Source organism: Pseudochaenichthys georgianus, chromosome 6 (assembly GCF_902827115.2).
Source record: "Pseudochaenichthys georgianus chromosome 6, fPseGeo1.2, whole genome shotgun sequence".
Lineage (NCBI taxonomy): Eukaryota > Metazoa > Chordata > Actinopteri > Perciformes > Channichthyidae > Pseudochaenichthys > Pseudochaenichthys georgianus.
Window position 1 is genome coordinate 35,726,143 of NC_047508.1, and position 22,891 is coordinate 35,749,033.

At 44.6% G+C, this 22,891-nt stretch overlaps 1 protein-coding gene across 2 annotated transcripts in view; it reads left to right on the forward strand.

Moving 5' to 3' along the window:
- LOC117447737 (DENN domain-containing protein 2A) overlaps window positions 1-22,891 on the forward strand; it is a 54,464-nt gene that overhangs the window by 23,666 nt on the left and 7,907 nt on the right. For both annotated transcript variants that reach the window (XM_071203568.1, XM_034084605.2), the window contains exons 2-12: window positions 6,937-7,023; window positions 12,658-13,683; window positions 15,719-15,846; window positions 17,561-17,673; window positions 17,773-17,970; window positions 18,229-18,322; window positions 19,723-19,773; window positions 20,526-20,713; window positions 21,444-21,553; window positions 22,251-22,320; window positions 22,597-22,674. In XM_071203568.1, the coding sequence (XP_071059669.1) occupies window positions 6,937-7,023; window positions 12,658-13,683; window positions 15,719-15,846; window positions 17,561-17,673; window positions 17,773-17,970; window positions 18,229-18,322; window positions 19,723-19,773; window positions 20,526-20,713; window positions 21,444-21,553; window positions 22,251-22,320; window positions 22,597-22,674 (2,143 nt within the window). The remainder of the gene's footprint in view (window positions 1-6,936; window positions 7,024-12,657; window positions 13,684-15,718; window positions 15,847-17,560; window positions 17,674-17,772; window positions 17,971-18,228; window positions 18,323-19,722; window positions 19,774-20,525; window positions 20,714-21,443; window positions 21,554-22,250; window positions 22,321-22,596; window positions 22,675-22,891) is intronic.

The following is a 22,891-nucleotide window of genomic DNA, read 5'->3' on the forward strand; positions in this document are numbered from 1 at the left end:
AACAGACAGCAAACAGCCTGCACACAGCCTGCAAACAGCCAGCAAACAGCCAGCCAGCAAACAGACAGCAAACAGCCAGACAGCAAACAGCCAGCAAACAGCCAGCCAGCAAACAGCCTGAAAACAGCCAGCCAGCAAACAGCCTGAAAACAGCCAGCAAACAGACAGCAAACAGCCAGCAAACAGACAGCAAACAGCCAGCCAGCAAACAGACAGCAAACAGCCAGACAGCAAACAGCCAGCAAACAGCCAGCCAGCAAACAGCCTGCAAACAGCCAGCCAACAAACAGACAGCAAACAGCCAGCAAACAGACAGCAAACAGCCAGAAAACAGCCAGCCAGCAAACAGACAGCAAACAGACTGCCAGCAAACAGCCAGCAAACAGCCTGAAAACAGCCAGCAAACAGCCTGCAAACAGCCTGCAAACAGACAGCAAACAGACAGCAAACAGACTGCCAGCAAACAGCCCGCAAACAGCCCGCAATCAGACAGAAAACAGCCAGCAAACGGCCAGCAAACAGCCTGCAAACAGACAGCAAACAGACTGCCAGCAAACAGTCAGCAAACAGCCTGCAAACAGCCAGCAAACAGCCTGCAAACAGACAGCAAACAGACTGCCAGCAAACAGCCTGCAAACAGCCAGCAAACATCCTGCAAACAGCCTGAAAACAGACAGCAAACAGCCAGCAAACAGCCAGCAAACAGCCTGCAAACAGCCAGCAAACAGCCAGCAAACAGCCTGCAAACAGACAGCAAACAGCCAGCCTGCAAACAGCCAGCAAACAGCCAGCAAACAGCCTGCAAACAGACAGCAAACAGACTGCCAGCAAACAGCCTGAAAACAGACATAAAACAGCCAGCAAACAGCCAGCACACAGCCTGCAAACAGACAGCAAACAGCCAGCAAACAGCCTGCAAACAGCCAGCAAACAGCCAGCAAACAGCCTACAAACAGCCAGCAAACAGCCAGCCAGCAAACAGCCAGCCAGCAAACAGCCAACAAACAGCCAGCCAGCAAACAGCCTGCAAACAGCCAGCAAACAGCCAGCCAGCAAACAGCCTGCAAACAGCCAGAAAACAGCCAGAAAACAGCCTGAAAACAGACAGCAAACAGACAGCAAACAACCAGCCAGCAAACAGCCTGCAAACAAACAGCCAGCAAACAGCCAGCCAGCAAACAGCCAGCCAGCAAACAGCCAGCAAACAGCCAGCCAACAAACAGCCTGCAAACAGCCAGCAAACAGCCAGCCAGCAAACAGCCAGCAAACAGCCTGCAAACAGCCTGCAAACAGCCTTCAAACAGACAGCAAACAGACAGCAAACAGACAGCAAACAGACTGCCAGCAAACAGCCCGCAAACAGCCCGCAAACAGACATAAAACAGCCAGCAAACAGCCTACAGCAAACAGCCAGCAAACAGCCTGCAAACAGACAGCAAACAGACTGCCAGCAAACAGCCAGCAAACAGCCTGCAAACAGCCTGCAAACAGACATAAAACAGCCATCAAACAGCCAGCACACAGCCTGCAAACAGACAGCAAACAGCCAGCAAACAGCCAGCAAACAGCCTGCAAACAGCCAGCAAACAGCCAGCCAGCAAACAGCCTGCAAACAGCCAACAAACAGCCAGCCAGCAAACAGCCTGCAAACAGCTAGCAAACAGCCAGCCAGCAAACAGCCTGCAAACAGCCAGCAAACAGCCTGAAAACAGACAGCAAACAGCCAGCAAACAGCCAGCCTGCAAACAGCCTGCAAACAGCCAGCAAACAGCCTGCAAACAGCCTGCAATCAGACAACAAACAGCCTGCAATCAGACAACAAACAGCCAGCAAACAGCCAGCAAACAGCCAGCCAGCAAACAGCCTGCAAACAGACAGCAAACAGCCAGCCAGCAAACAGCCTGAAAACAGCCAGCAAACAGCCAGCAAACAGCCAGCCAGCAAACAGCCAGCAAACAGCCAGCCAGCAAACAGCCTGCAAACAGACAGCAAACAGACAGCAAACAGCCAGCCAGCAAACAGCCAACAAACAGCCAGCCAGCCAGCAAACAGCCAGCAAACAGCTAGCCAGCAAACAGCCTGCAAACAGACAGCAAACAGCCAGCCAGCAAACAGCCTGCAAACAGCCAGCAAACAGCCAGCAAACAGCCCGCTGACAACAACCCAGAGGATGATAAAGCTAGGAAACTCTGACAGCACCATCTCCATACTGTGTGATAAAGCTACAACTCTACAGCAATAGTTGGTGTGATTGTCATCAACAGTCAACACCTAAAGATACAAAGAGCTCAACAACAAAGAAATCAACCAAAAAGGCAGGGGTATTGTCTAAAATTAATTTAGACAATATCCCTGTCTAAATGATGTTGACTAACTCATAACTGCCCCATCTTGAAGAACAACTCACTTGTGGAAAATGTGGTGTGTGTGTGTGTGTGTGTGTGTGTGTGTGTGTGTGTGTGTGTGTGTGTGTGTGTGTGTGTGTGTGTGTGTGTGTGTGTGTGTGTGTGTGTGTGTGTGTGTGGGTGTGTGTGTGTGTGTGTGTGTGTGTGTGTGTGTGTGTGTGTGTGTGTGTGTGTGTGTGTGTGTGTGTGTGTGTGTGTGTGTGTGTGTGTGTGTGTGTGTGTGTGTGTGTGTGTGTGTGTGTGTGTGTGTGTGTGTGTGTGTGTGTGTGTGTGTGTGTGTGTGTGTGTGCAAAGGCGTGTGTCATCACATTGCCATTGAATGAGTCCAGGCTGATTTATTTGTATTCAAAATCTTGTGAGTTCACTGTAAAACAGATAAGCCGAGTGTAATCTATTAGGTTGGTCTGCATGCCGCTGAGTCATCTGTGTGCTGGCCAACATACTGTACACAAATGTGCCAAGTGCCTTTGTGAGTCAGGGATTCATTTACAACTCTATGACTAGATCAAGGTCAGTCTTTTAGTATGTAGCTCACACAGGGTGCCAGATGTGTGGAGTTTGAAGTCAATGTAGTTGCCTGTTCTGTGGAGAGGTGACCAAATGCAGATCTGACATCTGGGGGATAATTAGTCTGTGAGCCAATCGGAAAAAACATAGGGTCCCTATACAGTATGTGTATAATTGACAGTTATCATTATCATCTGGACTTAAATTGCTTTTCAGAATCAAATGATGATTATTTGTGAATATTTGAACTTGGTATCTCAGATCTGTTTCTTTTGCTTAACAAAACTTACCTGGAAATGTTGTCTCTTTTGTCGTACCAGATGCATGGCTCCTAATAATAATAATAATAATAATAATAATAAATTCGATTTATAAAGCACCTTTCATTGCTCACAGCAATCCCTAGATGCTACAGGAGGCATAACATAGGCTCCTCTACTACTAGCATTGTCATTCAATTGGGCTGATTGTTTTTTCATCCCTTTGTTCTAATGTGTTGTTGATATTCTGTCTCCTCATCCTTTGCTCAATGACCAGAAGCCTCTGAGGCTCATTGAATTGATAAATAATGATATGATAACATTAGACTATTAGTAATGTAAAGTTACACTTTAGCATGAATAAATACTGAGCCAGCCGTGCTGTTAAACCTGATGGAGAAGCTATTCCTATATCTACAAAAGGTTGATCAGATACTGAAACATTTCACACTCACTGCACACAGTTCTTAGCAAAGGGCCATTTGTTAGAGAAGCCTATCAACAAAGGTCAGAAAATGCAATACTGTTTCATAATAACCACTGTATGAAGATCAGCCCATTTGATACAGCTACTGTACAGTCCTCCCAGTGTTAACCTCAGGTCGAAAGTTGCACAGTTAGTTTGCCACACATGCGATACAAATACCACAGTTGTCTCCAGTCAGTATCACACTTGCTCACATATAAACCCTTCAATGGTTCCCTTTCTCCACTTTCCACTTTTCTGTACATTTCTAGAACAGGTGTTGACCCCTGATAACTGAAATTGTAATAATTGCAGTGCTATGGTTCATCCAATAGTCCCCAAATAAACAACAGCATCCCTCTCTCAGTGGTTTATACGAGTACATGTTTATAAGAAGAATCGGTCTGTGTCCATCCGCAGATAGAAATCTTCCTCAGTGTTTGTTATGTAACTGATGCTTGGCTCTGATGGCCTGCCTCTGACCCTGAGTGCTGCTATCTCTAAAGGCCTCAAGGCATTTAAGATTGTGTGCTGTTCCCTGAGCACCAATCTTTTATGATTTAAGTCCAGGAATGGAGGTCATCCTTCAAGGAATATATTGGTGTTTTCTTAATGGTCATTAGGGAAAAATGGTTGAATCCCAACGACATTCAACAGGTGTATTTCAGGTCTAATTGAAAAGGTATGAATGTCTTTGAATATGAGTTATTTCCATTCCACCGCCACCTTCTTCACCCAGCTGCTGAACAATACCACTTCCTCTGTCCACGTTCTGTCACACCTCACAGGCCTGGGGCTGAGGAGGGGCAGTTTCCCTGTGATGTTTTTATTGGCCTCAGCAGATGGCTTCCCTCAGCCTCTGCTTTGTTATGGTGGCCATCTTGCTCTGAGGGTCAGGGTTAACAATAGTTGCCAATAGCTGTAGGACACAAAAGCTTTCGCTGCTCCCCAAAAAAGAGTTTCCTCAGTTACCAAACGCTGTAAAACTAACAATGCTGTACAATTTAGTGCTTTTACGAGATGCCAGGACTCTACCGCTTGTCAGGTTCTGGCACAATTGGGGAATCCTTGTCTTGTATGAGTCAAGTTTGGGATGTTTTCAAGCCGAGTAAGTCAGAATTTTGTAGAAATACCAAATAACCTTTTAAACACCAGCATCTACACTGAATAGCCTTTGGGCTGCACACAATGAAATGGGCCTTCCCTATTTTCACAGTGCAACAGTATACTTCTATTATTCTTTGCAATATCCACTTTCCTCTTTAGTTTTGACAACCCCTGTCTCCCCAACCCCCCCCTCTCCTCTTCGATGTGCTCTCTCTCTTCATATCGTCCATCTTGCCTCTCCCCCCGTGATATCCAAAACCCTTCCCAACCTAGAGAAAAATGTAACTGTAAAACTAGGAGGCTCTATACATTCTTTACAGCCCCCCCCCCCCCGTCCCATGCAGGATTTCTGTTCTTCATTTCTGTGTTGGCTTTTAGTAAGGAGAAAAGAATCAAGAGGGGGAGGACGGGAAAAAATGGGTTGATGTTTCTCCTCAAACATGTGACCTCTGCTCGGCTCACAGCTGAAAATAATTTGGCCAGTGGACGTCTGACGCAAACCCTCCCCCTCCTTTTGATGGGGGGGCTAAAGACAAAGCAATTGATGGATGTAAGTTGAGCAAAAAGAAGTTGAAAAATGAACCATTGTACTTTAAGTAGACATCTTGTCAGATGAGACCACAGCCTTTCCGCCGTGTCCATTTGTTCTTTCATTCTGCGAGAAAAAAAAAAGGAAAAGCCCAGAGCCGTTCCAAAACACTGGACCCAGAGGGCCAATTATGTTGTTAACTCAGGGAAGAGTTCAGCTATTTGGCTGCATTTTTCTACGTAATCTTCTGAAATTGTGGCATTTCTTCTGACTGCCAGTTGGGACAACAATTTGTGGAATTTGGCTGAAAAAGGCTCACATTCCCTCCATAGTCAGGGGGCAAGGGAGAGAAGTGTCAAAGTTAGCTAATGCAGGTTTATTGGGAGAGGATTGAAGGGGGGGGGATTGGGCCCAGCCGTGCTCAGGAAATGTTTAACGGCCTACGGATACCCTAAAGTATCCCAGCACATCTGGTCTAATTCACACACATCACTGAGTTGGTCTGCAGTCAGGACATTTTGGCGGGATGTGGGATCTATAGGTATGTTATTATACGAGGTTTTTTTGTGTGTGGGTATGCAGCCGGGTGGCAAAGCATGTATCGGTGTCTCTGTGAATTTACTTAAGAACACATGTGAATATCTGCCAACAGAAGTTAACCCTGACCCCCCCCTCTCCAATGTTAACCACATCTGTGTCAGACTGATGCTAGGCCCATGCCAACCCTCCACCATCTTTAGGGCCAAGTCACGTGCCTTTTGCTAGCGGCTCTCATTCAATGGTTACTTACGGATAGTCTTGCAATGGCTCCAAGTGGATCTGGTTTTATGATATGCTGACAAATGGACCGAATAATAAGTTCCCCCCTCAAAGTCGCCTTGGCACCATTTGTCCTAATGAAGAACAGAGGGAAATGTGCAGTGCTGGAAGACTTTAAGGAAGTGATATCCTTAAATGAAAGGAGTTTGCGGAGAGGATCCGAAGTGCAAAAACAAAACGTCTGCGCAGTACTTAAAATCACTTCTGACGAGTACGAAAAGCCTGAGTGATAACCTTTAAAAAGTTGAACTCAGTGCCCTTCTTTGTCTTCTAGTTGCCAGTGATGTTTTTCTAATGGGGCTTTTTACAATGTGTTTTTAGAACATTCCATACTTTTTCCATATTGCCACATAGGAGCTGGGGTTTACACGCTTGCAATTGTTAACGTTTTGTTTTCATCTGTTTCCTCCAATTCTATCAAGTGTGGGGGATTTTTGTGCTAGTTTTGGGGGGATGGCGTGCAACCTGTGAGGTCTGAGTTGTTCTAGCCAGAGAAATGATAGGTTTGAGCCTTTTGGTAGTTTACATTCACACACTAGAGTTAGATTTGTTTTCTAACCCTAAGGGAGTACTGTGGGAGCAGCTCTTCTTTTCACTTAGATTTCATTTGTCTGAATATCAACCTGTTTTTAAGTATCTACTGCATAGCTAAAAAATACATTATTTCCAACTCTCCTGTAACAGTTTGACTTTTAAATGTTTGTGTTTGCAACCTACAAACTTGAGATATTGGTCTGTTTTGCATTCTCATTTGTTTAGAGAAACTTTTACCATCCACACAATGCATTTAACACTTCAGATAAATATATTGTGCTTACTGTCGGTGTCTTTCTCTGTGTGCAGGATGCCAGCTGCTAGCACCATGACCGGAGGGAGGGCCCTGCTGCTCTGCACAAACACTGACAACTGTATCTACCAATCAGTCAACGGGTAGGTGCCTCAAAAGACAATCAAATATTTCAATCATTCAGTAGTTGAAATAATCACAGTCCAACATATCAGTGCTATAACCAATACTATGGGGATGTCTCTTTTTGTATATGATCAAAGTTCCTTTGAATCAGGTTTTCATAGCCACCACTTAGAGTGAAGATTTTTTAAACATCTCTTTGCCATAATTACTGATTCTTCTAAAAATGAGACAATGGTCTAGACCGAAAGAATCCTTGCAGCACTGGCTGGTATTTCTATTGTTTCTGTTTTATTTTGTGAGATTCTCCTTGCTGTTGCTTACCATTGCAATTATTTTATTTTTAAACTTGAGGGAGAGCAACAGTTCCTCCTGATTTATACCAAAATGTTATCCAGCGATATGCAAGGAAATAAATGCAGCTAGTGGAGTAGGAACGTGGTGGTCTTTATTTGTTTATACTGTAGTAAGAATGCAAGGAGTTGCTCAAGGTGTGAGGCGCCGGGCGGGTGTGGGGATACTCACAAGTCCCCGGTTAGGTGCTTCGTTGTTGGAGTTTACCCCAGTGGACGAGAGGGTCGCCTCCCTACGCCTGCGGGTTATGGGGGGGAAAACTCTGACTGTTGTGTGTGCTTATGCACCCAACAGCAGTTCAGAGTATACGGCCTTCTTGGAGACCCTGGAAAGAGTCCTGTATGGGGCTCCTGAAGGGGACTCTTTAATCTTGCTGGGAGACTTCAATGCACATGTGGGCAATGATGGAGACACTTGGAGGGGCGTGATTGGGAGGAACGGCCCCCCTGATCTGAACCGGAGTGGTGGTTTGTTACTGGACTTCTGTGCTAGTCATGGATTGGCCATAACAAACACCATGTTCGAACATAAGGATGCTCATAAGTGTACGTGGTACCAGAGCACCCTAGGCAGAAGGTCCATGATCGATTTCGTTATCGTATCATCGGACCTGAGGCCGTATGTTTTGGACACTCGGGTAAAGAGAGGGGCGGAGTTGTCAACTGATCACCATCTGGTGGTGAGATGGGTCGAGTGGCGGGGGAAGCCTCTGGATAGACCTGGTAAGCCCAAACGTGTAGTTCGGGTGAACTGGGAACGTCTGGAGGAGGCCCAAGTTCAGGAGGTCTTCAACTCGCACCTCCGGCGGAGCTTTTCGGGCATTCCTGTGGAGGTTGGGGACATTGAACCAGAGTGGTCGGTGTTCAAAGCCTCTATTGCCGAAGCCGCGGCGGGGAGCTGTGGTCTCAAGGTCCTAGGTGCCTCAAGGGGCGGTAACCCTCGAACCTCCTGGTGGACACCGGTGGTCAGGGAAGCCGTCCGACTGAAGAAGGAGGCCTTCAGGGATTTGTTATCCCGGGGGACTCCCGAGGCAGTTGCAAGGTACCGACAGGCCCGAAGGGCAGCAGCCTCATCCGTGGCCGAGGCAAAGCAGCGGGTGTGGGAGAGGTTGTTCTGGAAAACTGTCCGACACCTCAGGAGGGGGAAGCAGGGAACCATCCAAGCTGTGTACAGTAAGGATGGGACGTTGTTGACCTCAACTGATGGAGTGTTAGGGCGTTGGAAGGAACACTTTGAGGAACTCCTGAACCCGACAACTCCGCCCTCTATGTTAGAGGCAGAGCTGGAGTATGACGGGGGATCAACACCAATCTCCCGGGGGGAGGTCACTGAGGTCGTCAAACAACTCCACAGTGGCAAAGCCCCGGGGGTGGATGAGATCCGCCCAGAAATGCTGAAGGCTCTGGGTGTTGAGGGACTGTCATGGTTGACACGTCTCATCAACGTTGCGTGGAAGTCGTAAACAGTACCGAAGGAGTGGCAGACCGGGGTGGTGGTCCCCCTTTTCAAAAAGGGGGATCAGAGGGTGTGTGCCAATTACAGAGGCATCACACTACTCAGCCTCCCCGGGAAAGTTGACTCTAAGGTACTCGAAAGGAAGGTCAGGCCGATTGTCGAACCTCAGATTGAGGAGGAACAATGCGGATTCCGTCCTGGTCGTGGAACGACGGATCAGCTTTTTACTCTCGCAAGGATCCTGGAGGGGGCCTGGGAGTACGCTTATCCGGTCTACATGTGTTTTGTAGACTTGGAGAAGGCGTATGACCGAGTTCCCAGGGAGTTACTGTGGGAGGTGCTGCGGGAGTATGGGGTAAGGGGGTCTCTACTCAGGGCCATCCAATCTCTGTACTCCCAAAGCGAGAGCTGTGTCCGGGTCCTCGGCAGTAAGTCGGACCCATTTCCGGTGAGGGTTGGCCTCCGCCAGGGCTGCGCTTTGTCACCAATCCTGTTTGTAATATACATGGATCGGATTTCGAGGCGTAGTCGTGGGGGGGGGGGTCTGCAGTTCGGTGGACTAAGGATTGCACCACTGCTTTTTGCAGATGATGTGGTTCTGATGGCTTCATCGGTCTGCGACCTTCAGCACTCACTGGATCGGTTTGACCGAGTGTGAAGCGGCTGGGATGAGGATCAGCACCTCCAAATCTGAGGCCATGGTTCTCAGCAGGAAACCGATGGACTGTCCACTCCAAGTAGGGAATGAGTCCTTACCCCAAGTGAAGGAGTTCAAGTATCTCGGGGTCTTGTTCTCGAGTAAGGGAACAATGGAGCGTGAGATGGGCCGGAGAATCGGAGCAGCGGGAGCGGTACTGCAGTCGCTTTACCGCACCGTTGTGACGAAAAGGGAGCTGAGCCAGAAGGCAAAGCTCTCTGTCTACCGGGCCATTTTCGTTCCTACCCTCACCTATGGTCATGAAGGATGGGTCATGACCGAAAGAACGAGATCGCGGATACAAGCGGCCGGGTTTTCTCCGCCGGGTGGCTGGTGTCTCCCTTAGGGATAAGGTGAGAAGTTCGGTCATCAGGGAGGGACTCGGAGTTGAGCTGCTCCTCCTTCGCGTCGAAAGGAGCCAGTTGAGGTGGTTCGGGCACCTAGTTAGGATGCCACCTGGGCGCCTCCCTAGGGAGGTGTTCCAGGCACGTCCAGCTGGGAAGAGACCAAGGGGTAGACCTAGGACCAGGTGGAGGGATTATATCTCTTCGCTGGACTGGGAGCGCCTTGGGATCCCCCAGTCAGAGCTGGTTGATGTCGCCAGGGAAAAGAAAGTTTGGGGCTCTCTGCTGGAACTGCTACCCCCGCGACCCGACCACGGATAAGCGGGAGAAGTTGGATGGATGGAAGAATGTGCAAGGTTATATCGGATTTGTTAAAGTAAAAGTCCTATCCAATTTATATATTGACCAGATGACTTATGGTTTAAGCATTTGCTAAAGTTGGATGAAATTATCATCAACAAGTATAAATGCTTATACTAAACTGATACAATGATAGGATTTTGATGCCGTCTCTCATTCCAAGCTGCCCACAGACATGCAAGACATGAAGATGAAGCCATAACATAATACTTACTGTATTATATCTATCTATTATACCTTTTGCTTTTAGATGGAAACTAGCAGATGTTCAGAGTGCTGAAGGGTGCAAAAAAGTGTTGCTTGGGCCTACATATCCCTTTTCCCATCCTGAAGCCCTGTACTGCTTTGAAGCTAGCTGGAGACTCCCCTCTCCATGCGGGTCAGCAACATAACAATAGCAGGGCATGAGTGCAGGGCAGAATTGGCCATCTGGCATCTAGTTACTGTTCCTGCCCCCCCCCCCCTGCTGCCACTGTCTCATGCCTCTTTGACCACTCTCCATAGTCCCTTCTGTCATCCTTGCAATATTCATTAGTTCTATTTTAATTAAAATGATTTTGGTTTGTGACAATAACAGGGATTGTGGGAGGTTTTAATGTCTGTAGTTTTGTCTGTGCCCTTGCTCTCATGTTCTGTACATTTATCCCTGGAAATAGTCAACAATGGATTTGCCGGAACATTAAAATACTCTTTATCTCTGTTATATTGTCCTCCCCATTTCCAACCCTTTCTCATATCCTCTGATCCCGTGTTAGCTCAGCTGGTTGGAGAAGATGTTGTGTCCTTGTATCTCCTTCCGCCCTCAGTAACACTCATCTTCAAGTTCCACCCATACCGTCTGTCTCTCAATCTCTCTTTGTCTCTTAATCACAATCAAGTGTTTTTTGAGACGAGGTGAAACACATTATTAATTTCCTCCTCCATCTGCTCGTATTTTTCTTTAACTCCTTCGCTACACAAGCCTCCTGCCGACTCCTGCTTTCATTTACCCTGCTTTTATTTGACCTAGTTTTTTTTACCATCTGTTGCTTCATGCTTAATAAGAACTGCTGTTTCAACCGAGGTACTCAAAAGGAAAAATAAAGGGGGAGAGAGGTCAAGTTAATAAAACCCAGAGCAATTTAAAAGAAAATGACTTGGTTTCCTTGTTTCCTTGTTTTAAGGGTCTCTGAGGAAACTTGAATCAGTAATTTCCCCCTGAGATTTCCTCTAGATTGCATGACTGTTGGTTTTCACATCCAGCGATGAATGGTCTTAGGGCCAACAAATAAAGTTTTGAGCAGTAGAGAAGCAAAGATGCACGTCTGCACTTCGGCCTCTTCCCTCGTCTGTGTATACATTCATCTCTTCTCCAGAAATAGCTGTGTGCGTAGCTTGTAAACTTTGACCCCGAAACCCAGAGTTCAAACAGTCGTGACCCAGTAATCTTCCAGGAGTGACTCACAGCGAAAACAGAGGCACCAAACAGACGTCTGAGCCCTCTTTACAAGAATTCTTGTTTGCCTCATAAAACAAAGATCTATTTGGACTTAATTGTAAGTGCTTGCGTTGTGCAGCCAATTTAAAGAGCTATGGGGAGCACGATTCTTAGTTGTGTACACTGAAGGCAGCACGTTACATTTCTATGGAAATAATTGCACTATAAATTATTAGAGTTGACAACAGATCAATGTACTTTCTCAGCCTGTTTATCCAGTGTGAATAAGTGCAGTTGTGGTAAGTAATGCCCCGTTGCTAAGAGAAGACTCTTTTCAAACGTTGTCTGTTTGAGATTATTTTGGTACGTTTCCCCCTTTCATTCTGCGTACATGAATAACTTGAATATTTGAAATATGCCTTGAAATCGCGAAATGGACCATTCAAGAAAGCTTTAATATATTGATTTAAGAGGATGAAATCACATATTTTCCTCCCAATAATAAATGATAATGTCAAGCTTCATTTCCATTAGACTATTAAGCTAAGGTTCGTCTGAATTTGTAAATTATATCGATATTTCAGCTTTCAGATCTAACTTACTGAACTCCTTTAGCTAAATTAAAAGACAACTAAGCTGCTTTCAAGCAATAATGTATTGTATATATTTTGTTTTGTAAAGAATAGGGTCAGTAAGCATTTTCAGAGGATACCAATTTTCTAATCTAAAGACATCTTGATTTGATAATGGATTTCTATCTACGTATCAGAGAGTTGTATGTTTAATTTTTAAAGTTATTTTTCAATGTACTATGTTTTTTGACACATGAAAACAGAACCATACATCTACATGTCTTTCCTTCTGTTTTGTGTTGCCTCTGTCTATCATTGAAATACTTTCTTGTGGGCTCATGTTTGCTGGGCAGCTTTTTGGTGAACATGTTTGAAACTTGTGGTTTGCCTTCAACTCTTGTTAGCAAGTATGTCGAGTATGTCTGTTGACTTTTCTGTGTGTGGTTCTTCTCCAGGCTCCAGTGCTGTGGTCTGAAGGTCGGGGAGGCTCCGTCGTCTGCGGTGCCCCAGCGCCAAGAGGTGTGCGGGTCGCCGGGGGACAGAGACAGGAGGGAGACCGCTGTGTCCACCAAGCGTCCCCTCTCTCCCTTACTCAGCCCTCCTGACGGCCCTCCTCACACCATGCTGGCTCACAGGAGAGCCACCGACCCGCGGACTCCCAACATGGAGAACGGGCTGTGTGGGAAGTTGAACAACAACAAGAGCCCGGCAGCAGCCAAGACGGCCAGCATCAGAGATAAGATCTCACAATGGGAGGGCAAAAAGGAGACTGCCCCGTCTTCTACAGGGACATGTCCACTGATCACGGCAGAGAAGGAAGTTGAGACGGTGAGGAAAAAGGAACCTAAAGCTTCAGAAGTCCAAAGGACAGATAGCAAGAGGTTTGTTAGTTGGGACAGACAGGACTCAGGGAAGGAAAATGTTGGAAAGCTGGCGGATTTGAGGCCTAAATCTCCAGACGGCCCATCAAACAAGGACAAGGAAGTGATCTTAGAGAGGGGATTTCGGGCCTCCAAACCAACGGAACAACCTAAGGACAAGAAAAGTGTTTTAACTCATGTTAAGAAACTGGAGAAGGCAACAAAGGATGTTCCTCACAGACCTTCACTGGCATTTCCAGGGAATTACTTCTGCCCTCCTTCAAAGGAGGAGCAGGAGGAATCAGAAAAGAGGGTCGGCGAGCCCATTTTTGGGACTTTGGAGGTTGTTCGTCCTGGTAGCTCGCGGAGGAAGAGGGAGGGTGATCCAGAGAACTTGTACAGTGAGCCAGGTGCTCCATCTATAAACCCTCTACCTAAACCTCAGAGGACCTTCCAGCATCACACCCCTCCCACAACCCCAACTTCAGGCCTCGGCTTGGGGAAGGGAAGGAGGAACTTGCCCCCTTTGCCCTCCATTCCTCCTCCCCCTTTACCCACGTGCCCCCCACCTGGAGTGTGCAGGAGAACCTGGGCAGACAAAGCCCGGGACAGTAATAACAGGTAGGGAATAAGAAGATGAAAACAGCTGTATGCTCGCTACTTGGCCAACACATGCATTTTTGCTCAGGCTTAGTATTTGCATGAGTTTTTTAAGTAGAAAACATGCGACTGTATAAATAAAACCTATGATGAACGATGAACTATGATGAACGAGTTGTGAGAGATTTGTTGAAAAAACGAATTTCTCCCATAGTTCTATTGTTGAACGCAGCCTCCATTCACTTTAATGATTGAATAACTTCTCTACGGAGACATAGATATACCTAGAAAAACTAGTTATTCATATAGTATTGGTCAAATTGTGGGGGAAGTGATCCTTTCACTATTGTCTTATTCCAAAATGCACAAAAATGTAATATTTAAAGTTGCTTTTGGAATCGGATTCAACCAGTGAGGCTCTGGTTCTCCTCTGAACCCATCCCCCACCGTCTCTGAACAAACTCTGAGGTGAACAACATTTCCCACATCTGCTGCAAATCAAAACCACCGGTGACATCATCCTATTTCTAAATATCCCAAAGAATGAGCTCATTGGTTGGATCTGAGGAATGTACACATCAACTCAACTCATTACTCTTTCCAGAACTCATCTGGAGGAGGAGATCAACATGCAGAGTAGTGAGTCATGTCAAAGAGGGCCTTCGCTTTTTCAAGAATTCATGCCTTGACAGTAAAAACGGTTGCGCAAGGCATTTGGCTTTTATTAGGCCTTTTTCGGGGATTTGTAATTACAAAAATGTGTGTACTGGTAAAGTGTAAAGTCGGATCCAGAAACGGAGTTGCTTCTCGTGCCAAGAGCAATTACCATGTTGGACTTTACCAGAGTCTTCTTAGTAAAATTCAGTCAAGTGAACACATTTCTGCAAGGAAACACAAAAATGTGTGAGCTCTGCGTTATTGGAGCACATCTATTGTTCACTTTCTGCAGCGGTCTGAATTCTTGTTTGGAGCTTGCCTTGAATCTGTTACATTCCATACCATATGTGGAGGCCTCACACGGCTCAAGTGTGCTGTGTCAAGCCCTTTGTTTGCTCAGGCTGTCTGTCTCTCAGTGTCCGCTGCACTGTGCATTTTTGTGCATGTGAACGAATGCGCTGCGTTGCCAGTTCATTAGCTACACTTGGCTTCATCTGATTCCATCCAACAGCTCTGCTATAAATCATACTTTTGTAAAGCTTGCAATGTTCAGTTTATGTTTCACTCTGCCAGAAAAGGGTTTATTTAACTTCACGTTCATTTGCTTTCCTTATATATCAAGGACTATGCATAATTGTTGACATTATTATCATGGACAGATTTGGCTAAATTGTTCATTTTTACATGCAGCTTCAAAAAGTGAATGTTAAAGTAAAAAAAAGACTAGCACGTTTTCCTTTCCTGCAGTGTGTGATATAGGTTTGTGTGCATGTAAATGGTCTGCAAAGGCTAACATCCCAAAGTTCCCTAGAGGGAGTTTCTCTCCCACACACTCCCCCCTGCCTGAAACGCCTTCTTGGACTCCTTTATTTACTTCTATAATTGATATCACTATGTAACACTCGTGCTTCTATTGGCTAGCGCCCCAACAAATTGCACGATGATAGGCTAAGGGCCAATCAATCTCTAAGCAGTTAGCCAATCACAACAGAGCCGGCCAGCTAACCAATCAAAGCAGACTGGGCTCTGGTTTCAGACAGAGGGTGAAAAGAGGTGCTGCAGCAAATAAAGAGCTTTTTGAACATTAAAGCATGGAGACATGTCACAGTAGAGACACTACATACAGATATGAATGTGGAAATGAGCAGAATAGGGCCCCTTTAATTGTATGTGTGCGTGCATGTGGGAATGCAGTCAAACCACAGATTCTTGTGAGCACTTCATTCTGCTTGGCTTTAATCGTTGGCAGTGATGAAACACAGATGTGGTCAGACAAATGTGTCAACTATCAAATGGTAACATCAGTTTCAACGGAAACTATCACAAATCCATCCTTCCTCCTCTTCTCTTTTATATCTGCCGTGCAATTTCTAAATCTTTGCAATGCTCTGTCCTCCAGGAAATCCTATGAATTTGAGGATCTGCTCCAGTCGTCCACAGAAGGCTGCAGGGCGGACTGGTACGCTCAGTCCAGGCTGGGCCTAACACGCACTTTATCAGAAGAGAATGTCTACGAGGACATAATAGGTAAAAACAATACATACCAACATATATCACTCCATTTCTTTGTCATTAACTAAGCAAACGTCCAAAAACAGTCTCTCGAAAGTCACCTTTTAGACATGTGGTTTCAAAGCGTTCAACTTTATTGTGTAAAACTGAAACCATTGTTGCATAGTGTACTATAGGTTGGATGTTGTCCTATTTGCCCTACCCTTCATACACTGCATGACCTTGTAGTTTAATTTCTCATATCAGCGTGTATCATAGCAACAGAGGTGATGAGGAGGCCAAGCTGTCTTTACTCTGCTCAGGTTTTAATTTAGAGCCACGCTGCTTAACTTTTATTAAAAATGATACGGCAAAATGTGACCCACGTTCCTACCTTATTGACTGCAGCGTTATGCCAACCCCACCTAGAGCCTGCGAGATTTCATAAGGTACAATAGTGGCGTTGTGTGAGGTTGTAGCAGAGGTCGGCTACTGGGGGGGGGGGGGGGGGGGGGGGGGCATGTGAGGCACATTACTGGCAATGGCTTCAATGTGTCTTTGGTTTTCATCCAAGAGACCAGTAATGAGTAAACGCTTGTTAGCAACAGTCCAATTAACTTATATCTGAGTGACACCGCGGCTTATTTTGAATTCTTGTTTATAGTTTCCTTCTTTCAGACACCGATCTCTCAGCGGTGTCTCATGGGTAAAGCAACTCAAAGAGCTGTCTACACAAAAAGCAGCTTTGGGAGTTCCTAGATAGAGATAGGGATGAAACGTTGTGATATCCTCCCTGGCATGTCATCAACACGCAAACCAGGTTCTCGTCAACACGCTTTAGAAACAATCCACATGCCTGACCGTGTTTTCAGATTGAGAGGAAAGCTACTGTCACCACCACTTGTTTTCAGACACACACATTGATGGCACACTCACATCTGCACAGCTGGCGGAGAGCACTAACACACTGAATTTAATTGATTTATTTAAAAACAAGGGACAGTGTACATTAATCAACATATTAAAAACATGTACAAGTACTCGAATTAGCCAAAAGGCTAGTTTTCATCGATAGTCCCTTTGCCAGATGGTGACAGACATCCTAAAAGCAATAATAAAAATACCACAACATTGTTATACCATTGTACACATTTACAATAGATGACATCACTGAATACAGTCATGATAATAAATAAATAAATAAATAAAACATTTACAATACACACTCATACACACACCTACACCCACACATCAGTGCTGACACTGTTGATTATTAATGAGCCACTTTTTAACACTGTGCTTGCATGTGAAGAGATAAGTGTGTCACAAGCCGGCAATGTGAAAAACAGTACACTGATGCCTTGTTGTTGTGAAGGGAGAAGGGGCTCCTCCGACTCCGACAGCTAACATCTGGTGGAGGAATTGATAAAGCACAGGAGAAGAGAGACAGATACAAAGGGAGAGACAGCTTTTTGAAAATGAAACGTCCGCACTGCTCGTCTGCAGGGGAGGACTGGTGGGTAAAGTTAGCATTAGCTCTGCAAGCGTCTTATCACAGTGAAATATGAGCTGGGTACGCAGAGTCTGGAAGTTCTCCATCAGCACATCTGGAGTACGATGGAACTGGCAAAACAAATATAACTGATATGGAAAGACAGCTTTATCAGCATATTGGAAAGATGTTGTGTAACCAAGGTCACATAGATTTCTTATTTTTATTTATTTTGTATGTATTTTCTTTCTTCTGAAGATCCTCCCTCCAAGGAGAATCCCTATGAAGATATAGAGCTGGAGAGAAGTTGCTTGGGAAGCAAATGTGTTTCACCTGCCTCCTCATCCCCTGTCCCCGACACGCCAACTAAGGTACCAGTTTGTTGATAAATCAATATAAAAACATTTAGATTTAATAAAAAATACTTCTGTACTAAAACAATGTTCTTATGTATCTTCTCCCCTCCCCAGCTCTCCTCCAAACCTGGCTTCTTCAGACACAATTCAGAACGGCGAAGCTTCAAACTCCTGGAGCTCCGTAAGACCGGCAGGGACACTGGCTTCTCCTCTCCCTCCCGCATCAGCCCCCCCTCCACCCCCAGCAGCCCTGACGACACCCCTTGCCTCTCCGGAGACCCGTGCAATCGCAGAAGGAGGAAAATCCCAAAGGTACGGGAGTCTGAGAGGCATTTTGCTGAGCTCACTCTGCTCCGTCTGTGATTTATGGTGCCGGGAAGTTCAGAGCTGGTCCACTCGTGCTGCCGTCTGGGGATGGGAACATTTTCTGACGGATATTTCCTTTGAGAAGTGTGCTCAGAGGAAGGCCTCCCAGAAGCTGTGTTGAATTGATTTTATGAAGAGCGTGGCCAATTTTGTTTATTAGCTTTAAGAAGTTAAAGATGGACATTTTCCCCCCTACTCCCGCAGATGGTGCTGAAAATCAACGGCATCTTCGAGGCACGGAGAGGGAAGAAACGAATGAAGAGGGTCTCTCAGTCGACAGAGTCCAGCTCAGGGAGAGGTGAGTCCGGCCACATAAATATCATTTAATTCACATCATCTGGTTTTTTTTACTTACTAAAAATGATGTCCTGCTCTTCAATGCTTCTATCAAGACGGTAACATTTAAAGGCAATTTACATCAGCTTTACACAACTGTCACACAATGTGATGCGGCACTATTCTGTATTCATCATTGTGGCACATGGAGTCCACGATTTGCTGCACTAGAGGTATTTTGATATGGAAGGAAGCCGTTTCGGTTGATGAGGCACATTAAAAAAACCACAGGAGTTAAGCAAATCACGAAACATAGAAGACACACCACCATTGCAATACTAGTAAAACCCCGCACCAACAAACACATGTATTAAGAGTATATTAGTATTAGTATTAATTAGCATATTAGTTTAAGTTAAAAAGCAAAAGTAAATCCTAAATCATGCCAAACTACTAAATGTGCAACACGTTCAATTTCATATGCCATTAAAATATTTCTAAACGTTTTTATTATACAATAACAAATAACAATAGTATAGTAGTGTTTTCTGGGCAAATGGTTATGACTTCAAATGTAACTCAACACTTTTAATATCGAACCGTCACCACTTTGTAGATTCTGTGAGGAGGAAGAGGAAGACCAGATGCATTTATTTTTTTATTGTCTATACGTTGCAAGACTGTGGACTGAGATTCAAAATGGGCTTAAGAGACTTTATATTGATTTTGCATTTACTCCCTTTGGTCTTTTGTTTGGGAAATCTGAATTTAAGGTGTGTGAAAAGTAGATTAAAAACACAATGTATTTTGAAAAGGATGATTGCCACCAAGAATCAAAGGATGGCTCAACACACCATGCAATGGGAAACAATCAGCTCTAGCGAAGAGTGGGATGAAAAGGAATAATAAATGCTTTTGATGATATTGGACTGTCAACCTATTTTTTTATTTTTAGTTTATGAAATGTTGAAGTGACCAACTGACTGTATTTTATTATTATTTTTTCTGTTTTTTGTTGTTGTCTGAGATAAGAAAGTCTCTTTTTGTTATTGTACTGTCCATGTTTTGTGTATGTAGCCTCTACAATAAATAATAAAAAATAAAAATAAAATGTATACACTGATCCCTGAATCACCATCAACACTTTGATTCAGGTTACCTTTACTAAAAAATCTCAGTTTGACCAGAAAGACTTTACAGGTCTACCCCCATAAAAGGGACGATCACATGTATCCACTTAGTTTTATGGGCAGAGAAACATTCTGTGGTCAGTTGAGAGTGACCCGTGTGTGTGAGAGGAGTGTGTGTTGGTGTGTGTTGGAGGCTGTAATGAAAGCAAGGAGGGCAGGTTCCATGTGCTTTTAGTTTCCTGAGATAGTTGTTTGCAGTCTGCTCACACTCTGTTTTCCTTTGTCCATTCAGTGACGGATGAAAACAGCGAGTCGGAAAGTGACACAGAGGAGAAACTACAAGGTGAGCACAGAAAATGTATACTTACCCACAGTGTTGTGCTTAAGTCAGGGGTGTCAAACTCAAGGCCCAAATCCGGCCCGCGACTTCATTTTATGTGGCCCGCAAGAGCTTGCAAAGAATATAATACGGTTACATGCTACTTTACAGTATATCCATATATGTGCATTTTAATTAATTTCTTATTTTATAGTTATTTATCATTCTTTTTTTATCTTTGATTTATCCTTAATTTAATTAATCTGTGCTGTTTTTCAATCTCACCCTGTTGCTGTCAAACTACTGGTCCATGTTATCTTATCTTACAGAAGCACGTTGCCCATAAACTACATGTCCCACAATGCATCTCATTGTGTGACATGCGCACTGAAGAGACTTGCGATTATTTGCCCCAGAATTCTGCTTTCAGATGTAGTTAATTACGAAGTTATTACCCTATCCGATAAGAATCCAATTCAGAGGCAATCATATAATATAATACATTATTTCATATATATTGTGTATTTATATATGTATTTTTATATAGTTACAACCGGCCCTTTGAGTGCAAGCATAATGCTAATGTGGCCCACGATGAAATTGAGTTTGACACGCCTGGCTTAAGTAATGCTAAGCTGTATAGATATGAAATAGTTGGGTTGACACAGCTGCAGATGTACATGGTGGCCTCACGCTGACCCTCTATGCATTTCATGTTTATGTGTGGAAACATGCCATGGGTGTATTTGCATAATATGTGTCTCTCTTGTCCTCAGCTCACAGCCAGCGCCTGGTGTCGGTCCAGTCCATGCTGAGGCAGACGGGGCGGTACCGGACCTTGGAGAGGGATCTGATGGAGCTGCAGGAGAGGAACCTCTTTGAATATTTTATAGTTGTTGCGCTCCATAAGACCAAGGCTGGAGTCCCATACCTGCCTGAAGTCACACAGCAGTTCCCTCTCAAGGTAAACAGGGAGAGGCCTTTTAGCTGTCGCAAAGTAAGACACCTGAAATGATGTTGGAAGAAGGAGACATTATTGTAGATATTATTATCTAAAGAAATGTCCAGTTTCCCAAAGGCAATAATTCAACCTATGGTTCATGAGCACCTGGCTTGAACTCTTCTGGGAAAAGAAAAAGGGATTTTCTTCTGGGAACAGCAACAGCAGGTTTCATGCAGTAAAAAAAGAAATAGCCTCATATATTTAGAGCATTGTGACTGCTGTGCGACTGACTAAAAAAAGATGGAAAATAACTTCAATTCCATCACAACTTTCAGTTTCAGCTTCTTAACAGTGATGTTATCCAGTGTGTGCAAGACTCCTCAATATTGTGGTTTCAACAATGTCATTAAGCATTATCTTATCACATTGAATTACCTTTGGCTCTACTCATATTAACTTAAACAATGACACTACAATGTTATGATAATGAACATTAAGGATTAGGAAAATATTAACATTGTTTTGGCATTTTGGCAATCTGCACATTCAGTGTTTTTTTCTTATCTAGTTTCTGTATACAGATGTTTCTATTTAAGATTGACCTCAGTTCAATATTAGACAGCAAGTTAAACAGCAAGATATATGTCTGTGTGTGAGTGGGAAACATGAGGGTTTAAGACTTCAATAGTATTATACTTCAGGTTTCTTTGAATATACTCCTTTTCACATTTCCTCTCTTTTTCCCATCCAGCTTGAGAGGAGCTTCAAGTTCATGCGGGAGACGGAGGACCAGCTGAAGGTTATCCCTCAGTTCTGTTTTCCTGACGCCAAAGACTGGGCGCCTGTCGACAACTTCCCCAGGTCAGTCCCAGTCTGACTGCACCTCGCAAATAAAAAGAGTGAAACAAAACAGGGACACAGGGACGTCCTGGCACAGTGTTAATAGCTCAGCTGTTGCTAATAGCCACTTGTTAGAGAAGAAGCTGAAAGCCCAAAATACTAAATGACCTCTTGGCTTGTAAAGAAGTCTGTTCCTTCTTTAATGATTAGGTGCTGATGGTAGCAAATGATTACAGGGAGAGAGGGTGGGTTTAGCACCTTACACCTGGTTTGTTATTAAAGAATCCGCCCTCTTTGTGTAATGTTAAAAAGTGTCTATATTACCCAATACCTCCTAGCTTAGCCTCTCAACGTGTGCATTGTTCAGAGAGGTGATGAAGTGTGTCCTGGCTAATAATTACCTGGAGGCAAATGTTCGATGGGGGGGGCACCAAACACACACCTGCATTGAACTTTCTGACACTGAAGCCTGTCAGGAAGGTCGTCATCCGTCAATAAGTATCTGTCAGGCCGAGAGATAAGGGAGATTTGTGTGGAGATGTGCGGTGTAATAAGCCTGTCCCGAGGCTCTTCCCTCAAAGTACAAAGTCATACCCTTGTTTGCCTAAAAACAAAGTCATGTTCAAGAGTTTCTGTTTCAGTCTTTTCTGCACAATTTCAACAGCTATACATATTTCCAGCAAGTTTGAATCACTTTTGTTTTGTCTTTTATTTCCAGCGAGACGTTCTCATTCGTCCTGACGGGTGAGGATGGAAGCAGGCGGTTTGGCTACTGTCGGCGATTATTGGTATGTTATTGGTATATGGTGTGCTCTTATAATGCTGCTCGATAATCCTTCATTATAGACATGCTCCTCCAAATTCTGATAGCGCTTTCACCCTTTTCTTTTTGTTGTTTTTATTGTGCAATGGAAAGTATTTCCCACATATTTCTGTGAAAGTCTACAAAGTCTCTGCCAAACAAAGGCTTTGCTTTGCTCCAGTTGTCTAATCCATGTGGTTATACTTGGGTGAGCAGTCTTGTGACACCGCAGGGTTTGAAGCTGTCTTTTTCCTGTTCACAGCCCAGTGGTAAAGGCCGGAGGCTTCCTGAGGTCTACTGCATCGTCAGCCGCCTGGGCTGCTTCGACCTCTTCTCCAAGGTAGATATACTGCGCTCAGCATAAACAGAAGTTAGTCCAGAATCACGTGTTATACCAGTGGTGTCCAAAATACGGCCTGGGGGCCAAATGCGGCCCGTGGGCCATTTTGAATCGGCCCTCAGCAAATAAAAAAAATATAATGGAATATGGCCCACAAATGAAAATAGTGCTTGTCTTATATTGTACGTCTTGAATATATATGTAAACATATATTACA